The sequence below is a fragment of the Podarcis vaucheri genome (assembly GCF_965113315.1).
Source record: "Podarcis vaucheri genome assembly, chromosome: 1".
NCBI classification, from domain to species: domain Eukaryota; kingdom Metazoa; phylum Chordata; class Lepidosauria; order Squamata; family Lacertidae; genus Podarcis; species Podarcis vaucheri.
Genome location: NC_138759.1, coordinates 24167236 through 24187230, shown reverse-complemented (window position 1 = coordinate 24187230; position 19995 = coordinate 24167236). Strand labels below are relative to the sequence as shown.

The 19995-nt window shown below is 43.2% G+C and overlaps 1 protein-coding gene across 10 annotated transcripts in view; it reads right to left on the bottom strand.

The window, feature by feature from the left end:
- Window positions 1-8198: 8198 nt before the first annotated feature.
- The window catches only part of LOC309537540 (cation channel sperm-associated auxiliary subunit beta-like), an 80606-nt gene continuing 68809 nt past the window's right edge, over window positions 8199-19995 (bottom strand). For all 10 annotated transcript variants that reach the window (XM_082232422.1, XM_082232419.1, XM_082232424.1 and 7 more), the window contains 7 exons: window positions 18173-18379; window positions 15979-16089; window positions 14445-14555; window positions 12650-12788; window positions 11705-11805; window positions 10386-10460; window positions 8199-8756 (listed from right to left, as the gene is read on the bottom strand). In XM_082232422.1, coding sequence (XP_082088548.1) covers window positions 8535-8756; window positions 10386-10460; window positions 11705-11805; window positions 12650-12788; window positions 14445-14555; window positions 15979-16089; window positions 18173-18379 — 966 coding nt within the window. In that variant the 3' untranslated portion in view covers window positions 8199-8534. The remainder of the gene's footprint in view (window positions 8757-10385; window positions 10461-11704; window positions 11806-12649; window positions 12789-14444; window positions 14556-15978; window positions 16090-18172; window positions 18380-19995) is intronic.

Genomic DNA, 19995 nt, shown 5'->3' with positions numbered 1-19995 from the left:
CGAGTTGGCAGCTCTGGTGACATTCATGGTATAACAAGGAGTTTGTCGTGCCAAAGAAGACCTGTGTAGGCGAGGGGGGGAATCACAGCTGGGTCTCTCTGCCACCTGCACGTGTTCTGGGGATCCATTGCCAGTTCCAGTGATAACTCCCCTCCCCCCCAAAGAGAGCCTGTGGCAACCGCGCGCGCACTTCCGTACAGATGCGCTCTGGGCATCCCGCTGGAACTGCGCCTGGAAGCGGCAACTTGCGCGGCCGCCTCCGCGAGTTCAACAGCTGGTGTTCGATTTCACCCCACTGCGCAGAGCCCCAGGGCATGCTAGCTGATATCCCGAGATAAATCAAAAGTGCCAGACACAAGAGGTTAAAAGGATTACCTCGGGCGCTCAGAACATTTAGCGCACAAGTGGAATAAACAGCTCTGCTGACTTGCAGGTAAGTGCACAGTGCTGCAGACCTGGGAGGCTGTGAAGCTCACTGGGTGACGTCCGGTCTAGCAGCCTAACACACCTCACAGAGTTTAGAGGTTAAAAATGAGGTGGGGGGGCAGAGCCTTGAGGTCCTTGGAGGAAGGTGGAATATGAATGTAATAAAAATAATAATAGTTCTCTCTCCCCTGGTTACAATTACATATTCAAAACAAAAGTCAGTGACGCTCAGAGAAACCTCTGCAAAAGTAGCACATCCTGTATACAACACTAACAAGTTCTTCATAGTTTTGCTGAGCAGAAGTCAAAAAGGCCAGCCTTAAACACAAAATGTAACCAATATGGTTCTCTTCAGAACCAGCTCTCATCAGGCCCAACCACTTTTTCTACTGGTCAGGGATGTGGGATTAGTATCTGGGGAGCATCCTGTTTAGCTGATAAGAGGCTGGCAATTCCTGGTTGGGGGTGTTTATTATTATTATTACTATTACTGCATAAGTGCAATGGTGGAGACTCATCCAGCCACAGGCTCCAGAAGAGACACAGTATCACTGACTATTCTGAATAAACAGTTTGCACATTGTTCTGAAGAACCCCACTTAGTTTATCACCAAGATGCCTTTGGTCACCCACTGATTGCTTGAGTAACTCAGCACAACGGCAACAAAAGCCAAAAAGAATATTTTTGTCGCACCATTGAGTTGTACCAACTTTTGTGATTGAATATTCAGAGATCATTATGAATGGGTCCAGAAAACGTTTCTTGACACCACCACAGATAACTCTTGAGAAGGTTAAGAACATAGGAAGTGCCTTGCTGGTTCACACCCAAAGCTCACCAAGTCCAACATCCTGTTCTCACAGTGGCCAACCATATACCTATGAGAAGAACACAAGCAAAACATTCAGAGGCATACTGCTTCTGAAGATGACAGAGGCTGCAAAATAATAGAATCAGAGTTGGAAGAGGCCCTGCGGGGGGTCATCTAGTCCAAACCCCTGAAATGCAGGTATGTCAATACACAGTCCCCCATCCTATTTGAAGTGGATGATATTGTTGAGATGCAGGGTGGCACCTCCTCAATTTTTCTGGTTGTGACTTACTACTTTCTGAATCTAGTAGGAAACTCAGGCTATGTCTGGAATCAATGCTAAACCATTGTTTAGTGTTACAAGAAAAATCCTGTCCTCTTCCTACTGGGCTTGTGCACTCTTGTTCTTCCAGCACCTGAGATCAGAAGCTTCCACTTCCACTTTAGATTAGCTAAACGGCCTCGACCCAGTATACCTGAAGGAGCATCTCCACACCCATCGTTCTGCTCGGACACTGAGGTCCAGCGCCGAGGGCCTTCTGACGGTTCCCTCGCTGCGAGAAGCCAAGTTACAGCGAACCAGGCAGAGGGCCTTCTTGGTGGTGGCACTCACCCTGTGGAATGCCCTCCCATCAAATTTCAAGGAAATAAACAACTACCTGACTTTTAGAAGACATCTCAAGGCATCCCTATTTAGTGTAGTTTTTAATATTTAATGTTTTATTCTGTTTTTAATCCGTTAGGAGCCGCCCAGAGTGGCTGGCGAAACCCAGCTGGATGGGCAGGGTATAAATAATAAATTTATTATTATTATTATTATTATTATAGCTTCTGTTTAGCATATCCTCTGAACCCTACATAGTGGTCAGTCAGCCGAAATGTTCAACTAACTCCCAAGGCGTTTGGGAGCCGAGGTACAACTGTAATTGCAAGGGTCTTTTAGATCGGGGATGGGGAATGTGTGGTCCTCCAGATGTTGCTGGACCACAGCTTACAACATCCCTAACCACTGGCCATGATGGAGTTTGAGTTGAACTATATCTGGACTAGAGTGTCACAGGTTCCAAATGCTTGTCCTAGGTCATCTTTCTATCAAATTCTTAGACTACAATTCCTATCGGCTTTCAAACCTTTTGTGAAAAACATCTGAAGGGCATCAGATTGTGGAAAGCTGTTCTATATGCTGAACAGCTGATATGCTTTTTATTAAAGCTTAGTATTTTGATTACAGGTTTTTTTTAAAAAAGGTTAAGGTAAAGGACCCCTGGACGGTTAAGTCCAATCAAAGGCAACTATGGGGTACAACGCTCATCTCACTTCAGGCCGAGGGAGCCGGCATTTGTCTGCAGACAGCTTTCCAGGTCATGTGGACTAAACCTCTTCTGGCACAATGGGACACTGTGACGAGTACCAGAGCACATGGAAACACCATTTAATTAATTAATCAAACAATGTTTGATTACAACATCATAGTGTGGTCATGGTTTTATTTATCTGCATTATAAGGCTTTTTCAGCAATTAGCTGAGTATCAGTTTTCCTAGTCATATCAGTTCAGTTTGAGTAAGGGTTTCAGTCCTAGTCTACTACCTGTAGTTTAGACTAGACTACCCTCAAAAACAATTTTATGAACAACTTATTTTGATCAGCCAGGTGAGCACATTCTGGTTTGTAATCATTAAAATATTAATTGCTCATATGACAACACCCCATTTTATTCTAACCAAGGCTAAATTGGATAAACTAAGGCTGTTTGTTTTCTTTATATAGTATCCATCCATCAAGTGTTTAGAGAGGAAAACAGGAGCCACCCACTTAGACTTACACATCAGCTGAGCACATGCAGAGCTGTGTACTGCTGAAACAACAAAATCAGCGGCCATAGGACACAGCAGCTGGCTGCATCTCTCCCCAACAAAAGTTATTGTCTCTAGAAGAAAACAACAAATCCTGGCATGAGTAAACAGTTAAGTATGAAGATGGCTCCCATAATCTTTCCCCAAAAGGGAGGCAATCGATTTTTACTATTCTCCCCTGTGGAGCCCCCAAGATGCTCTTGATGCCCCTTGCCAAACCTCTACAGCAAATTTAGTGAGGGGCTTAGGAAGGGAGATGGAGAATCACCAAAAACTGCTTCCTCCTTGTTCCACTGACGGAAGCCTTATAATGAGCAGAGTGACACTGTTGGATACAGGCCTCTGACTCTTCCTTTCTGTATGGTGAACACCGTGCTTCATGGATGGCTCAAAGTCAAACATTTTAAAAACACTGGTCAAATCTGAAACAAAACTTTCAAACATACATGCCATTCTTAGATGTGCTTTAACAACCCAGCCTCTCAAAGACTCCTGAAAATACAGTGGTGCCTCGCAAGACGAAATTAATTCGTTCCGCGAGTTTTTTCGTCTTGCGGTTTTTTTCGTCTTGTGAAGCACGGTTTTGGAAAAGTTTTGGAAAAGCTTCAAAAATCACCAAAGTCTTCAAAAACCTTAACGGTTTTAAGAATAAGGAAACAAACTGGCAAGACGTTTCCGTCTTGCGAAGCAAGCCCATAGGGAAAATCGTCTTGCGAAGCAACTCAAAAAACCAAAAACCCTTTCGTTTTGCGAGTTTTCCGTCTTGTGATGCATTTGTCTTGCAAGGTTCCACTGTATTGCCTTTAAAACCAAGGTAAGTTCAGCAACTGAATTCCACCGCAAGAGCCAAACATTTTAACCTAAATGTTACAGGTTTGTTCTATACCGCAGAAAATATCCTACCTTTTAGGAGATAAGCAATTGCCACAACAGCCTTAAATATTGAGTGTAAGCAGCTTCAAGGAAGTGATGTAGGGGGCGCAGCTGTTCCTTATTACTGAAGTTTTTTATTAGTTATAAATTTTGAGGACACTTTCGTAGTGCCTTGTTAGTTTATATTGTGTTGGATGTTGTTTCTGCTTTATGTGAAATTGTACAATTTAAAATGTAAATAAAGAAAATCAATTAAAGACTTCTCCCAGAGTGGGGAACAGGAACTGATAAGGGGGGCAATCAACATTCATTAAGTTCAACGAGACTTATTTGCATAGTAACAGGAAACAATGGGGCAAGGTGGAAGTTTCTAATAAAAGCTATAAGGGACCTTTACTGATTGAGAGAAAGTCAACAAACTAGGTGTTATTCTGCCTAAAGTAGAACAGCAAGGGAAAACCTAGCACAGAAGGTATTACTCTCCTCAACACATTCACACACATTCCACAAATTACACAGGAATTAGCTATATAGTTTCAGTTCATCACTACTTGTGGTCATAGGAAATGCTGAAGAGCATTCACTCATGAACCATATTCCACACATCTGTATGAAGCTCGCCATGTGGGTAAACCATGTACCGTACCCCATCTCGAACTCCTTGGAGGAAAAAAAGTGGTATATTAACGTAATACATAAATAATAGCAGCCAAAGAATTCCATTTTTTGCCCGGATGACAGGTTTATTCCAATCTGAATGATCTCAGATATACAACATAACTATATCAAAATCCTGTGAAAATATTATAGTCTCATAACAGAAATGCTACCTTAGGAAGATGGCACACGACAAATGTCTAGTGGGTGTTCTTTGAGTGCTAACTAGCAATTGTGCTGACATTTAGTCGGTAGATACTTAATCTCAGGATTGTGGATTTAAGCACCACATTGGGTAAAAGATTCCTGTGCAGCAGGGATTTGGACTAGATGCGAATTGCACACTATTTTTTTGGTGTGTTTTAATTATATATTTTGATCTTGTATTTTTATGCTGTGAACTGCCCTGAGATCTATGGATACAAATGAAATAATTCATGATATGATTATATGATTTTCACAGTTGAGAAATCCTCCAAGCCCATTACGAGCTGAGCGCAAACCTTCACCAGAATTAACTCAGCTCATAATGGGCTTGGCTCAGTTTCAGCCCTCCAGAATGCAGTTGCCACCCCCTTCCCCTTTTCACCCAGTTTTACCAAGGGATTATAAGGAAGGTTTTCCCTGCAAGCGCTGCCACAAGGATCAGCAGAGAACTATAGAGGATGAAGCTGCTATGGCTCCTGACCCCTTAACTGAGTTGGCAGGATCTACAGGAAGTACATTTCCCAAGGAGTCTGATGCCCAAAATGCTGCTTTGCATTCCACAGGAGATGTGCAGAGGTGTAGAAGCCTCCAGACTCTGTTGTGCTAATGGTAACGTGTTCAAGAGATGCACAGAGTTTGAGTTTGGAAGAGAACCTAAGCCTAATTCAGGCCAAAATTAATAGGAGCACAAATTCACTTATTTGAGAGTGCACTTTGAGCCCTGGAAGCTCACTCAACTTGTTTTGATAAACAACAAAACAATATACCTATTAAAACTGGCTGTGCAGAAATGACTTACGTAAGGGACACTAGAGGGCAGCATTCATACTGCCAAAAAAAGTTGGAGAGCACAGGTGACACAGATTTCAATGCATTCATAATTATCCCAGCTAGCTGAACAGGTGTGTGGATGTGTGTGTGTGCTCCTCAGCATTGCTGTTCTCTACAACAGACACTTTGTGGCAGCAAAGCACAACATTTCCTGCACTTCAGGAGAAGAGAGTTCTGCTACTGCCTATGCCCAGCTCTATCGACAACAAAAAATTATATAAAAACCAGCTGTGCAGAAATGACTTACGTGAGGGACACTAGAGGGCAGCATTCATACTGCCAAAAAAGCACTCTCTGGCTGTATCTGTACATTGGATTAGCAGATATTTCCTCTCCTCAGAAAAACCTGAGAACTCAGCTGGGGGAGGGAAGAGCTCTGACGTTCTGTAACACAGTACTCCAAATGCAGTCGCATCATGGATTTATATGACAGCATTATGCTATCAGCAGTTTTTATTCCCAATTCCTTTCCTAATGGCTCCTAGCATGAAATTTGCCTTTTTTAAAGATGCCGCACTGGGTTGGTATTTTCATTGAGCTTCCGACTATGACTCTGATTCCCGCCATCATGACTAGTAGCTATTGACAGCCGTACCCTCCATGAATTTGCCTAATCCTAATCTTTATGAAGCGACGCGGGTGGCGCTGTGGGTAAAACCTCAGCGCCTAGGACTTGCCGATCGTCAGGTCGGCGGTTCGAATCCCCGTGGCAGGGTGCGCTCCTGTTGCTCGCTCCCAACGCCTGCCAACCTAGCAGTTCGAAAGCACCCCCGGGTGCAAGTAGATAAATAGGGACCGCTTACTAGCGGGAAGGTAAACGGCGTTCTGTGTGCTGCGCTGGCTCGCCAGATGCAGCTTGTCACGCTGGCCACGTGACCCGGAAGTGTCTGCGGACAGCGCTGGCCCCCGGCCTCTTAAGTGAGATGGGCGCACAACCCTAGAGTCGGACACGACTGGCCCTACAGGCAGGGGTACCTTTACCTTTAATCTTTTTTTTTTTGGGACGCGGGTGGCGCTGTGGGTTAAACCACAGAGCCTAGGACTTGCCGATCAGAAGGTCAGCGGTTCGAATCCCCGCAACGGGGTGAGCTCCTGTTGCTTGGTCCCTGCTCCTGCCAACCTAGCAGTTCGAAAGCACGTCAAAGTGCAAGTAGATAAATAGGTACCACTCCAGCGGGAAGGTAAACAGTGTTTCGGTGCGCTGCTCTGGTTCGCCAGAAGCGGCTTAGTCATGCTGGCCACGTGACCCAGAAGCCATCCACCAGCTCCCTCGGCCAGTAAATCGAGATGAGCGCCGCAACCCCAGAGTCAGCCACAACTGGACCTAATGGTCAGGGGTCCCTTTACCTTTAATATTTTAGAGCCATCCAAGCTGGTGGCTGTTGCAATGCCTTGTGGGAAGGTATTCCATAGTTTCATTATGCATTGTGTGAAGAAATACTCCCTTTTGTCTGACTTGAATCTTCCAATGTTGACCTCCATTGCATGTCTGTGAATCCTAACGCTATGAGAGAGGAAGCAAAACACATTCCTCAATCCATCCATCCTTTTATCATGTCCCCTTTTAGTCGCCTTATTCTCTAAACTAAAAAGCTTTTTGTCATGTTAGTTGCCCTTCTCTCAATCTTCTCTAACTCCACGTTATCCTTTTTGTAGTGTGGTGCTGGAATTGTAAACAGTATTCCAAGTGTGATTGTACCACCCTTTTGTATAATGGCCCGATGATACTGACAATTTTATTTTCAGTGTTATTGAGTGAACATTTTAGGGGTGGTATTCAATTCAGTTTTACTCGGAGTAGAGCTATTTAAGTTAATGAACCTAACTCAGCCATGCTCATTCATTTCACCAGGCCTACTCTGAGGGGAAAAATTAGTTGAAAAACCACCATTCATATTTTGATTATACACTGCTTTAAACGTTCTCATTTTAATTGTTTCTTTCCGCAGTATTTTATTTTGTAAATCTCACTGAAATTTTTTTTTAAGGTACAGAGCAACTAATGTGCAATAAAGAATAATTATTATAATAATAATATTATATCTAACACCATTCTTGAAGGCTGCTGTTTTTATATATGCCACTAGATGGTCGTGTTTGGCTTTGTGTTCCACCCTAAACAATGTACGGAGCGTGGTTCTGTAAGTAACCTATTTGGCCTCGCAGAATATTCCACTTCGAGGGGCTTGGGATTTGTAACTTTTGATGACCATGATCCGGTGGATAAAATTGCATTGCAGAAATATCATGCTATTAATAGTCATAATGCAGAAGAAAAGCTTTATCTTAGGGAAGTTTTTAATGACTGATGTTTTAATGTTTTTTGAATTTTTTGTTGGAAGCTACCCAGAGCGGCTGGGGAAACTCAGCCGGATGGGTGGCATATAAATAAATTGTCATTATTATTATTAGGTTGGAGAAATACCAAAGTTTGCACACATATGTACATTAATAGGAGGAAGAAGCACCTCTTTAATCAAGAAATAACCGGTACGTAAAATAAGCAGAGGCGCAAGTAGACACATTTAGCAATGCACTGTATTTTAAATATATGAACTATTTTATTGTATACTGCTTCAGTGACATTTTTGGAGAGGGGGGATCTTGCCCAATAAACTTCAGTAAAATTCATGACAAGCAGCGACTAAATGCGTTTCATTCTAAGGAACAACAAGTGAAAATTCCTCACATCTTTTCAAAAATATTTTTCCTAAACAGAAAGACTATAGCTAAAGATGAAATAGTTGTACATATGTTCATTCAAAAAAATACCATTAACATTTGTGGAACATAGTTACTGATAAAAGCAACAGGCGGGTCTTATAGCAACTTTAAAAACCAACACATTATTATAACGTTATTACTATTGCCAGTCAATTTTTTTCAGAATCACCAGAATTTACTGAATCTCTCCTGGGTGGGGGTTTTGATGCCACTTTATTTCTTCTTAGTTTCCTTTTTAAGAAGTTCCTTATCTCAATTTCAAATACATACAGAATAAATGCCACAAAAATAATGCCTCCAATTAATATAGTCGTCATTGAACTGATAAGATAGTTTCCTGGGAATGCCAGTGGAGAATCGTCAATATAAATCTGCAACAGAAAATATTGTAATTCCAACAGTCACTTCCCTTTAAATTGACTATTGTTCATAATGTTGACTACAAGATAGCGAAACTGGTCTAAGTGATAGTGAAAGCTGGCATATGCAAATCCTAGTGGTGGGGGAACGGAAGCAGTCATCTGAGTTTATAGGGAAACCAATTTGGTAAGCGTTGCATGCAGTTTGTTGCAAGATACTGCATTATATTGTACCTCGTAAAATAAAATACCCAGAAAAGTATGGGCTAAGAATGAGCGCTCACACCTTCCTTGTGGGAGCCTTTTGCGGGACCACGTAGAATCATAGAATCATAGAGTTGGAAGAGACCACAAGGGCCATCGAGTCCAACCCCCTGCCAAGCAGGAAACAGCATCAGAGCACTCCTGACATATGGTTGTCAAGCCTCTGCTTAAAGACCTCCAAAGTAGGAGACTCCACCACACTCCTTGGCAGCAAATTCCACTGTCGAACAGCTCTTACTGTCAGGAAGTTCTTCCTAATGTTTAGGTGGAATCTTCTTTCTTGTAGTTTGGATCCATTGCTCCGTGTCCGCTTCTCTGGAGCAGCAGAAAACAACCTTTCTCCCTCCTCTATGTGACATCCTTTTATATATTTGAACATGGCTATCATATCACCCCTTAACCTCCTCTTCTCCAGGCTAAACATGCCCAGCTCCCTTAGCCGTTCCTCATAAGGCATCGTTTCCAGGCCTTTGACCATTTTGGTTGCCCTCCTCTGGACACGTTCCAGTTTGTCAGTGTCAGCACCCTGGCCCCTTGGGACCCACCAGCTGGCTGGGCTGGCCTGACTCCCTGTGATAGCCATTGGAGGTTCCCACCAAAGCTCAGTTAGCTAATCAGCCCTGCAGGGAGGCGGGGCCAACTGCTTAAATAGGAGGCGAAGCCGGCAGCAACCATGTCGGAACTCTCCCTGAGATATTGGAGAGGTGCTGCCAGCCAGAGCAGACTAGCCTTCCCAGACATTTGGGACTCCCATCCCCATTAGCCCTTTGCACTCCCAAATCACCTGGAAGGCATTAAATTGGAAAGGCTGGAGCAGAAAGTTAACCTGGCCCAGATTATCCAAGTGACTCTATCAGCTCTTGTTTGAGATGGCAGCCTTTCCATGGTCATATGTTTGGCACTGGCAGGCCTGCCAAGAGGGCAGGGGGCATATTGCTGTGCCAGAGCCAGCACATGGCCCAAACTCTGAACTTTAATTAAAAAAAGCCACACACAATTAAGTTTCTAGAGCTTGTACAACAGAAGTGACAAAGCAAAATCTTCAGGCACCATTCAAAGCTATTGCTTTGTGAGCTTAGAGGCTACTCCTGCCTTGCAGTGTTTTTAGTCAATGACCGAAGTCACAGTTGTGCTATTTAAATATCTGCTGGACTTCTCTCACTAAAGAGTACTTGCCTCAGTTCTGGGCCTTGGCATCCAGAAAGTCATTCTTATATACAGGGTGAGTGCTTTAAAAGAGGCCCCGTGGATACAGAGTACACATGTTCCATGGGGCCTCTTTTAAAAGACACACCTTGTATCCTATTTTATGTTTGTTAATTCATTCCGTGTGTAATTTTTGTGTTGTTGTTTTTAAAAAAGAGCTAATGACAATACCTGAAATTCGTCAAATAAGTTACAAAAGGAGACTCCAGGAATAGTTGATACCCTGAAATGGAAAAGCTCAGATCCCTGTTGGAAAGGGGGGGGGGAGTTGTTACTAATATGCAGTAACATTTGTTTTCATTTTTTAATTAAAATTGTAATTCAGTTGAAACGTTTCACAGAAATAATGTGCAGTACCATATCGGTATAACTACAGCCTTAAAATCAGTATTGCTAGCAGTTGTGTTATATCCTTGGAACAGTGAATTTCTGATATTTTGATTTAATATGCAAATTATACTTAATGTCAAATGTATATTGCAGGTGGCCCAACATGTGATCCAAGGGCCACATGTGGCCCTCAAGGCTTTCCCCCCACCCCTCAGCAACATCTGATGCCCCCTCCCCAGCCCTCATGCTGCCTTCTCTAATTTGGGTAAGTGCTGAGAAGGAGCTGTGAGGGCTGACAGGATCCTAGAGCCCTCCTGTTTCCTTCCCAAAGACTACTTAGTGATTTCCCAGCTTTGGGAAGGAGGTAAGAGGGCTCTAGGACCCTTCCAGAGCCCTCCCATCTCCTTCCCAAAGCCTGATGCCTTTATTACCCAGCTTTGGGAAGGCAGCACGAGGGTTGGGGGGGGGCGTGCATCAATTCCGGCCTCGTTCCACCACCCCATCCCACCTGCCCGCATGAAAAGGCTTTGTGTGACCCACAGGTTCCGTGTAAAAGTACTCCATACCCTCCAACATTCCTCTGATGAAAATCAGGAAGTGTGTCTTTTGGTGCCATGCTGACTCATGCGAGAGCGCAGCATCACTGCAAGCACTGGTGCATCCTGTCCCCAGGGTCAGCAGTGGCACTGGAGGGGGTAAATGGGACATTCTAGGATCAAATCAGAAGCTGGGATGGCTTCTTCAAATTCTGGGACGATGCAGGAAAATTGGGGCACCTTGAAAGGGTATGAGTACTCTTGTGACCCACTTTGTTTGAAAAGTTGGACCACCCTGGTACAAAGATTTTAAGGTAAGAAGAGTTTGGGTTTAAGGTTTGGTCTTTTCGTTCAAAGTACAGTGGTACCTCTGGTTACGAACTTAATTCATTCCGGAGGTCTGTTCTTAACCTGAAACCGTTCTCAACCTGAGGTACCACTTTAGCTAATGGGGCCTCCCACTGCCGCTGCGCCGCCAGCGTGCAATTTCTGTTCTCATCCTCAGGTAAAATCCTTAACCCGAGGTACTACTTCCAGGTTAGTGGAGTCTGTAACTGGAAGTGTTTGTAACCCAAGGTGTTTGTAACCCGAGGTAGCACTGTATGTATTTTCTCTGGCACTTACAGTTATCGTTATAGATAGGCCATCTGGATTATATAGTTCAGTTTTGAGTCTGTGCTCCAAATATTTTTTCATTTTTAACATACTTGATGTTTGATTGGTACCTGAAAAAACAGTTAAAACAGTCGCAGAGTGGTAGGTTTGAGTTTCTTCCTTCTTTTTTACATTTCAGTAGGGCCTGAATACAGATGAATAGCCAGATCTGTTTCTCATGAAATGTAAAAGTAAGAAAGGTATCAGAGGCACAGCATGATGTATTAGAGCTGCACAGGGTCTTCTACAGCGGCTTTCCAGAGGTTAACAAACAGCAGTGCTTTTTTTCTAAAAAAAAAGTTTAGGGGTACTCTCATTTTTCTACTCATATTGAAATACTGCCCCTCAATGAGGCCAAACTTAGATTCACAAAATGTTTAGGGTTATGTGTACCCCTGCATCCCCCCAGAAAAAAGCACTAACAGTGATTAATTAACACGAGTGGGTGAAAAAGGAGGGGTGTGGGCAAACATTCATATGAAATGTTGGTTAACCTGAACTCCTCTTTGTTGCCACCATAACTATTAGTCATGGTAAAAGCTAGCAGGAGAACTAGAGGAGGAAGAACAGCTAGGGGGAGGGGTGTACCCATGGTAAACCAATGGGTTGTGTTATGCTTGTTTCAGGCCTTAAGGGTCTGTGGGTGTAATAGGTTTTGCATGCAGAAAGAATTGGACTAGATTCAAATCTTTCCACATCAAGTCTTCTCTGAACTAGAACTTGCAACAGCCCCAGCAGGCATGGCCAATGGATAGGGATGATGGGAATTCAGCAACATATAGGGGACCAAAGGTTCCTCACACCTACTATAGGGCAAGAAAGAGAGCCTGAAAATACATTGACGACAAGTATTTCCAACAGAACCTCTCCGATACGAAAGATAATGATGAATCCCAAGATTCTTCCACTCCCTACCTGAAACTTTCCAGTTGGTTCTGTTGTTGACTTCTACGATTGTGATAAAATAAGGAGATGTCAGATTTATAGAGCGACCCTCGTCCTCAATGGTGAAATAGAGAGGAAGCCTTGATACTGGGAATTTCATTCGCAGGGCCTGGCAATGAAACATATATAGAAATCACTGACATTAAAATGATGCATGGATCGATGTGGAATGACACAAATGTAAGTACAGTGGTACCTCGGGCTAAGAACTTAATTTGATCCGGAGGTCTGTTCTTAACCTGAAACTGTTCTTAACCTGAGGTACCACTTTAGCTAATGGGGCCTCCTGCTGCCGCTGTGCCGCCGCTGCATGATTTCTGTTCTCATCCTGAAGCAAATTTCTTAACCCGAGGTAATATTTCTGGGTTAGCGGAGTCTGTAACCTGAAGCGTATGTAACCCAAGGTACCACTTTATTTACATAAGCTGGTTTAGTTCTGCTAAATAGGAAGTCTGACTTACAAATTGGTAATGAGCTGAATAGAATAGAATAGAATAGAATAGAATAGAATAGAATAGAATAGAATCATAGAGTTGGAATAGACCACAAGGGCCATCGAGTCCACCCCCCTGCCAAGCAGGAAACACCATCAGAGCACTCCTGACATATGGTTGTCAAGCCTCTGCTTAAAGACCTCCAAAGTAGGAGACTCCACCACACTCCTTGGCAGCAAATTCCACTGTCTAACAGCTCTTACTGTCAGGAAGTTCTTCCTAATGTTTAGGTGGAATCTTCTTTCTTGTAGTTTGGATCCATTGCTCCGTGTCCGCTTCTCTGGAGCAACAGAAAACAACCTTTCTCCCTCCTCTATATGACATCTTTTTATATATTTGAACATGGCTATCATATCACCCCTTAACCTCCTCTTCTCCAGGCTAAACATGCCCAGCTCCCTTAGCCGTTCCTCATAAGGCATCGTTTCCAGGCCTTTGACCATTTTGGTTGCCCTCCTCTGGACACGTTCCAGTTTGTCAGTGTCCTTCTTGAACTGTGGTGCCCAGAACTGGACACAGTACTCCAACTCTATGATTCTATGATTCTATGTGGGATGGGCCACAGGAAGAACACAAGGTCATAAGAGGGCCACGGTTGGGGAAAGGTTGGGAAACACTGCTCTATAGGATCAAATTCTTAGACTGAGCACACTCCTAAATATAGCTTTGTCAATGGAGAACCAGATAAGCCTTTGTGGGAAGGAATGTCTTTCACATTAATTTAGGCTGGTGTGCCAGCTGCAGCTTCTTCTGGAAAGCAATAGCCTGGCCACAGTTATCTGGAAACAAGGATTGACTACTGTATTGGGTTGCATCTGGGGCTACCTTTGGAGACTGCTCAGAAATTGCAGTTGCTGCAGAATACAGCTGCTAAGTCAGTAACTGTGAGTGGCTTAAAAGGCTTCACTAGCTACCAGTTCATTTCTAAGCAGAATTCAAAGTTTGCCTTTAAAGCTCTATAAGGCTTGGGAACCCATTACCTTGAAGAACCATGGGAGTCTTTAGAAATTCTCCTTGGCATGGCAGAAGGCAGACAGAGAAAGGATTCATTGGTTATGACGCCCCATTTGCAGAATTCCCTCCCCAGAGATGTTTGCCTGCCACAACATTGTCACCTTCTCAGCACTAGCTAAGGGTATTTTTATCTTCTTAGGTTTCTTAATGTACTGTTATTTTTATATATTTTACATGCTGGATGTAATGGTTCCAGGATACTATATAACTCCTCCAAATAACAAACAAAAAGCTGCACATGTAGGCATAGCCCTTACCTTCTCCTTGCAATCAGAAAAGGCAACAGAAAAGGACAGCTTCATATTTTCTGTACATCCACATTCGGAGCGGTTTGATTTGCCAGCACATTGCTTGTACCGTCCAGAATTCTGTTGGAAAAAGTAAAGGGACCCCTGACTGTTAGGTCCAGTCGCGAGCAACTCTGGAGTTGTGGCGCTCATCTCGCTTTACTGGCCAAGGGAGACAGGGTTTGTCCGCAGACAGCTTCAGGATCATGTGGCCAGCATGACAAAGCCACTTCTGGCGAACCAGAGCAGCACACAGAAACGCTGTTTACCTTCCCGCTGCTTGCACTTGATGTGCTTTCGAACTGCTAGGTGGGCAGGAGCTGGGACTGAACAATGGGAGCTCACCCTGTTGTGGGGATTTGAACCGCCGACCTTCTGACCGGCAAGCCCTGGGCTCTGTGGTTTAGACCACAGTGCCACCTGTGTCCCAAAGAAGGTATAATCAAGGTAATTCTCGACTGTGCTTACAAAGTAGACCAACATATGCAATGGAAATCATTTGACCTCTGAATCAGTCTATAGTTTTACAACTATCAGTGGACTGGAGAACCCAGTGCGTTCAAATTTGGTGGAAAAGGTTGTTAGAAAGAAAGGGAGAGTCAGGGCAAAGAGAACTATGCAATAACTCTTGTTCCTTAGTGAACAGGAAGCGTGATATGCAGTTGGGTTGAAGAGAAGCATTCTCTTGAGCAAGAGACAAATGAGTTGAATGGACATTGGGGCTCTTGGGTGACAGCAAATGATTTTGCAGATGAAGTTCTCTGCTTGCTTTTCAGCCTTTCCCTTTTTCTTCTCTACACTCTCCATATTCTTAAGCAGCCTTGATACTGTGGACTTTGAGAGTCTTTAATCAGTTGTAAAATATCATTATCTTGAATATATGGAATAGTGCAAAAGGAGCTACGCATACAATCCTCTACTGCCTCTTGTTGATAGAACAGGAAAACATGGAGGATTGTAAAATGGGATGAGGCAGTAGAGTTCACCTAGGGCAAAAAAAAGGAAATGCTCATATTGACTGCTCTGGGTGCTTCAAATTGTTTCCATAGCTCCTAAAGTATATTTACCTTGAGTGTGTGGAAAGTGGTTGGGCAATTGTGTCAACATATGTTCTGATCCTGATCTGTCCTATTACTGCAAAGGTTTGGCAAGTGATATGAGGTGGCAATGAGGTGGCCATAAAGTTAAAACATAAGGATTTGAGCCCAAGTTTTCAGGTTATTTTTCTCAGAATAGTATGTGAAAATCAGCTATTTATAGTGGGAAGAAGACAGGTGTTGAGTCTATAGTATGTGCAAGCAGGATGCCTAAGTTCTGGGGCAAATTCTATAGAAATGCTCATCTGGAAGTTGAATTTCAAGATTCTCCTCTTTATTAGAAATCTCTTTTTTTAATGTGTGTATGTGTATGTAAAGAACATGCAATAGCACAGAGTGCAAAATGGATAGCAATTTTGAAAAATCCGCATTCTCAAATTCTTACAGGAGTAGCTATGAAGACTTACTTTTGAATTTGTAAAATAATCCCTCAGTTTAGGTTTGCTGGGGTCAGCATTATAGAAGTTTTCTGTGAGTGGAACAGCAATTCCCAAAACAGATGGTGGCCTGTAGTTCACCTGTATGAAAAACAACACATTTTAATGGGGAAAATTTATTGATTATTTGAAGAATTTTTGCAAACAACTTAAATCGTTAGTGGGACTGACATAAAAATGTGCAGTGAAAATAATTTAAATAAAATACAAAGGATAAATAGTAAATAGATATGAATTGGATATGCAGTGATAAAAGATAAAACATAAGTAAGCACAGAAAGGGGGGTCAATGGTTTGATATTTTCCAATTGGTTATATAAATTTATTTGTATGATAATCTTTGTAAATGAAAAAACTCTTATTACCATACACTTATTACCAGCAGCACAGCTTTTGTGTTTTTTTTTTTAAATTATTAAGGCTTTATTAATACAGATGAAAGAACAAATTTAAAAAGCAAACCTATCTAAATGAAAACAAAACGAGAAAGAGAGAGAGATGCAATCCTCTCTCAAATGTAGATCTCAAGCCGTGTCTCACACATAAGGGGGTGGTTCTTCCCAGATCTCACCTGGGAGCTTCCCTTCTTCCAGCCTCCCACCCTGGGAGACCTTCACTTCCCTGCCTCTCACACAGGGTCCTTCACCAGCCAGCCCTCACCTTCATGTGCATACACCCCCTCATTGACCCAGAGCAGAGGACATAAAAACAACACCACCAAAAGCAGGACCAAGGGAAGGCAGGGAAAAGAAACATGAAGATGAAAATAATAAAAGAGTGGGGGGGAGAGAGGGGGGGAAAGGAAATAAAAGGGCTTCTGATTCAAATATCCTGAGAAGACCTCTGCAGCCCAGATGTAATGAAGGGGCGCAGAGGGCATAGCACTGCACATATTGGAAACTCCCTCATGCAGTCGCCATGGGCGGAGGCATCTCTGTCTCTTTCAAGATGTATCTGAATTTGGACTTAAGAAACAGACGTGTTTTGGAAGAAAGAGAATGGTAACCTGTGAAATGAATCAGGCACTGAGTGCCAAGGTTTGATATGAGGAGAACTCTCATTATCATAACTGGAATGCTACGTGATTAAAGGGGAGCCTTTGCTCTTTTTTTTTAACATTATTTTTGCTGTGCTATGGATCGGCAAGCCTTCACTGAAAAAGAATCAAATATTTATGGAATGAAATTACTAATGGATTACAACTATATAGGGAATGCAAGAGGGATTCAAGAAGAACTTATAATTTTTTTTACGGAGTGCTTGAAAGAATAGACTGTGTGGAATACTGTGATGATTGGTAACATTGCCAACTAAAGAGAGCTCTAATTCTGATTTATTACGGTTTTGGTGAGACACCAACTTGTTAGAAAAAACAAGGAGATAAACACTGGAAGTTAATCGGAAGTCACGGCCGGACCCTGGATTGCTTTTGGTTTCAGAGAGGCAAAATGGAGCTTACCTACGCATGAGTTTTCAATGGAGGGGCAATGTTGAAGAAAATTGACTGATTACAACATTAAGGAAAAGAAGAAGGTAAACAGATACTTCACACAGCTACAGAATATAAATTCCCTCTGCAAGTTAATGGATTTGGATTTATTAAACACGATTGAAAGTCATCACATCAGTGGCTGCTAGAACAAAGGATTAAGATCGGAATTGTGGAACTTGGACTAATTAAGAGAATTGGCGCAGGATCAAGGAATAACATCAACACCTGATATCTAGAACACAGGATGTTTAATTCGGAACTGTTTAGTTGGCTCTTTTGATTGTATTGTGATTTGGCATGATTTGCCATCGAATTAATGTGGCCTCCATAGGATTGTTATTAATGAAACATTTAAAAAAATGATTTTTTTAAAAAAAGACAGTTGGAAATGTTGACCCTGCCTTCTATCAGAAGAAAAGTTAGCTTTTACCTTTCTGCTTCACTGACACAGATGCCAGAGAGTGTAGTGATGTCCTCAGCATCGCTCTCTGTTTCACGGGCCACACTTAAATCCATCCAACTCAGGAGTCTTGTGCCTTGGTATGGCTTTGGAACAATGTATCCCGGGGCTTCATAGAACAATGGGTACATCTGTGCCCTTCCCCTGTTCAGAACATTTAAGAAAGGGTACGAAAGAATTTTAAACTAAAATGTAGGATTTAGGATCCTTACCGGTAGCTGCTTTAAAAGTCTGGCAATCGCTGAGCCATTTGGTTCAGCGCTGACATCCTCAACTAGCCAGTCCGAAGGAGAGGTTTTAGCAGATAGAACATAGTGCATTGCTTTAAGATAGGAGCAGGAATTCTTCAGTGTTAAGACAAGAGTTGTCACTTCACATCGGAGAGATCCCAATGCGATCACAGCTATGGTGGTTTTACCCTAGGGATGTTTATGAAAAAGCATAACATTACTTGGTCTCCAACATAGATGAATATAATTAGCTTCCCATCATAGGATGGATCTACACACGGGGGGAAACCCACTATAAATAAGTCAGAAATTAAATCATTATAACAAAAGAAAACAAACACTATGGAAAATCGCAAAGAATTTTGTTTGTTTGTTTTTTCTCCAGCACTATTTGGTGTTGCATGTTTATAATTCATTTAAAGCGCTGTTTTTCGACTAATGTAGCTGACTCCATAGAGCAGGGGACAGCAAACTAAGGCCTGTGGGCCGGATAAGGCCAGAGGGGCTCTTTAATCCAGCCTGAGGACCCTGCCCGGTCAGTCCCCATGCTAAACTGGCACAGCGCGGCGATTGACTTCCGCGATTGGCATGCAGGTGGCTTTGGACTGGCTTCAGGAAGCTCCCGCAGCCAATTCGAAGCCACGGATGCCTTTGGGCGGGCAGCAACACTGGGCAATTGAGAGCCATCCCTGGTTTCCTCAGCACACAGGCGGCAAGGCTTCAGATTGGCGAGCGAGGCCATGGACAGAGAGGCCTGTGGGCATGTTGTGGGGCTTCGGCCGGAGCTTGGCATGCCTACTGGCCCAGACCTGGGAAGCTCTTCCAGAAACGAGAGGTGCCACCACCGCTACCGGCTCTCAACCACCGCCGGAGGAGGTAGGAAAGCAGGAGGAGGGGAGGGCCTGGGGGAGAGAGAGAAGCCCACCTCCACCATTGTGTATGTGTCCGTGTGGACATGCGTGTGTGGTCCAACCCTCCAGAAGATTTAAGGGACAGTGAGACGGCCCACTGGTAGAAAAGTTTGCTGACCCCTGCCATAGAGCCTTATCCATGCAAGCATGGCTGTTGATGTAAGGCATTTGCATTCATTTCACCAGCACAGCATGTGTGCATTGTACGTACTAGAAGAATTCCAAATTCTGTCGTCCATTGGAATAGTTTTAAGAATTCTCGTATGACAAATGCCTCTCCCACAGGAACATTTTAAATATTATTAATCTAATACTCCAAAACAAGCCTATGACAAACAATATATTCATACTAAGACAAGGGTCACACATCAGGTAAAGTTAGCTGGGACTGGGCCCCATTCATAACAATAGAACTACAGTAGCTTTTTTAAGCTTTCTCTGCCTTGCTTTGCCTCTGTGTGTGACGGGCCTTGGATGCTCCTGGGTGATTTTGAGAGAACTTGGATGGACCTGTGAGATCTCACAAGAGCACTTCAGGGCTTCTGGAGCCCAGGATGCTCATGAAGGGGTTCAGTTCCAATGATTTGAGTGTAACACTATGAGTAGCTAGTTTTTATGTCCAGGATCCAGCCTGTTCTAGGTGTTGCCAATTAGTTTCCAAGCCCAATTCCAAGTGCTGCTTTGACCTATGAAGCCTTAAACGGCTCAGGACTATAATACCTCAAGGACCACCTCGCCCTATAAAAACCAACCAGGACCCTACAGTTTTAACCTTAGGCCCTTCTGCATGTGCCTTCTCTACAAGAGGTCTGGAGGGTGCCATCACAAAAGCGGGCCTTTTCTGTGGTAGCTCCCCATTTGTGGAACGCTCCCCCTAGGGAGGCTTCCCTGATG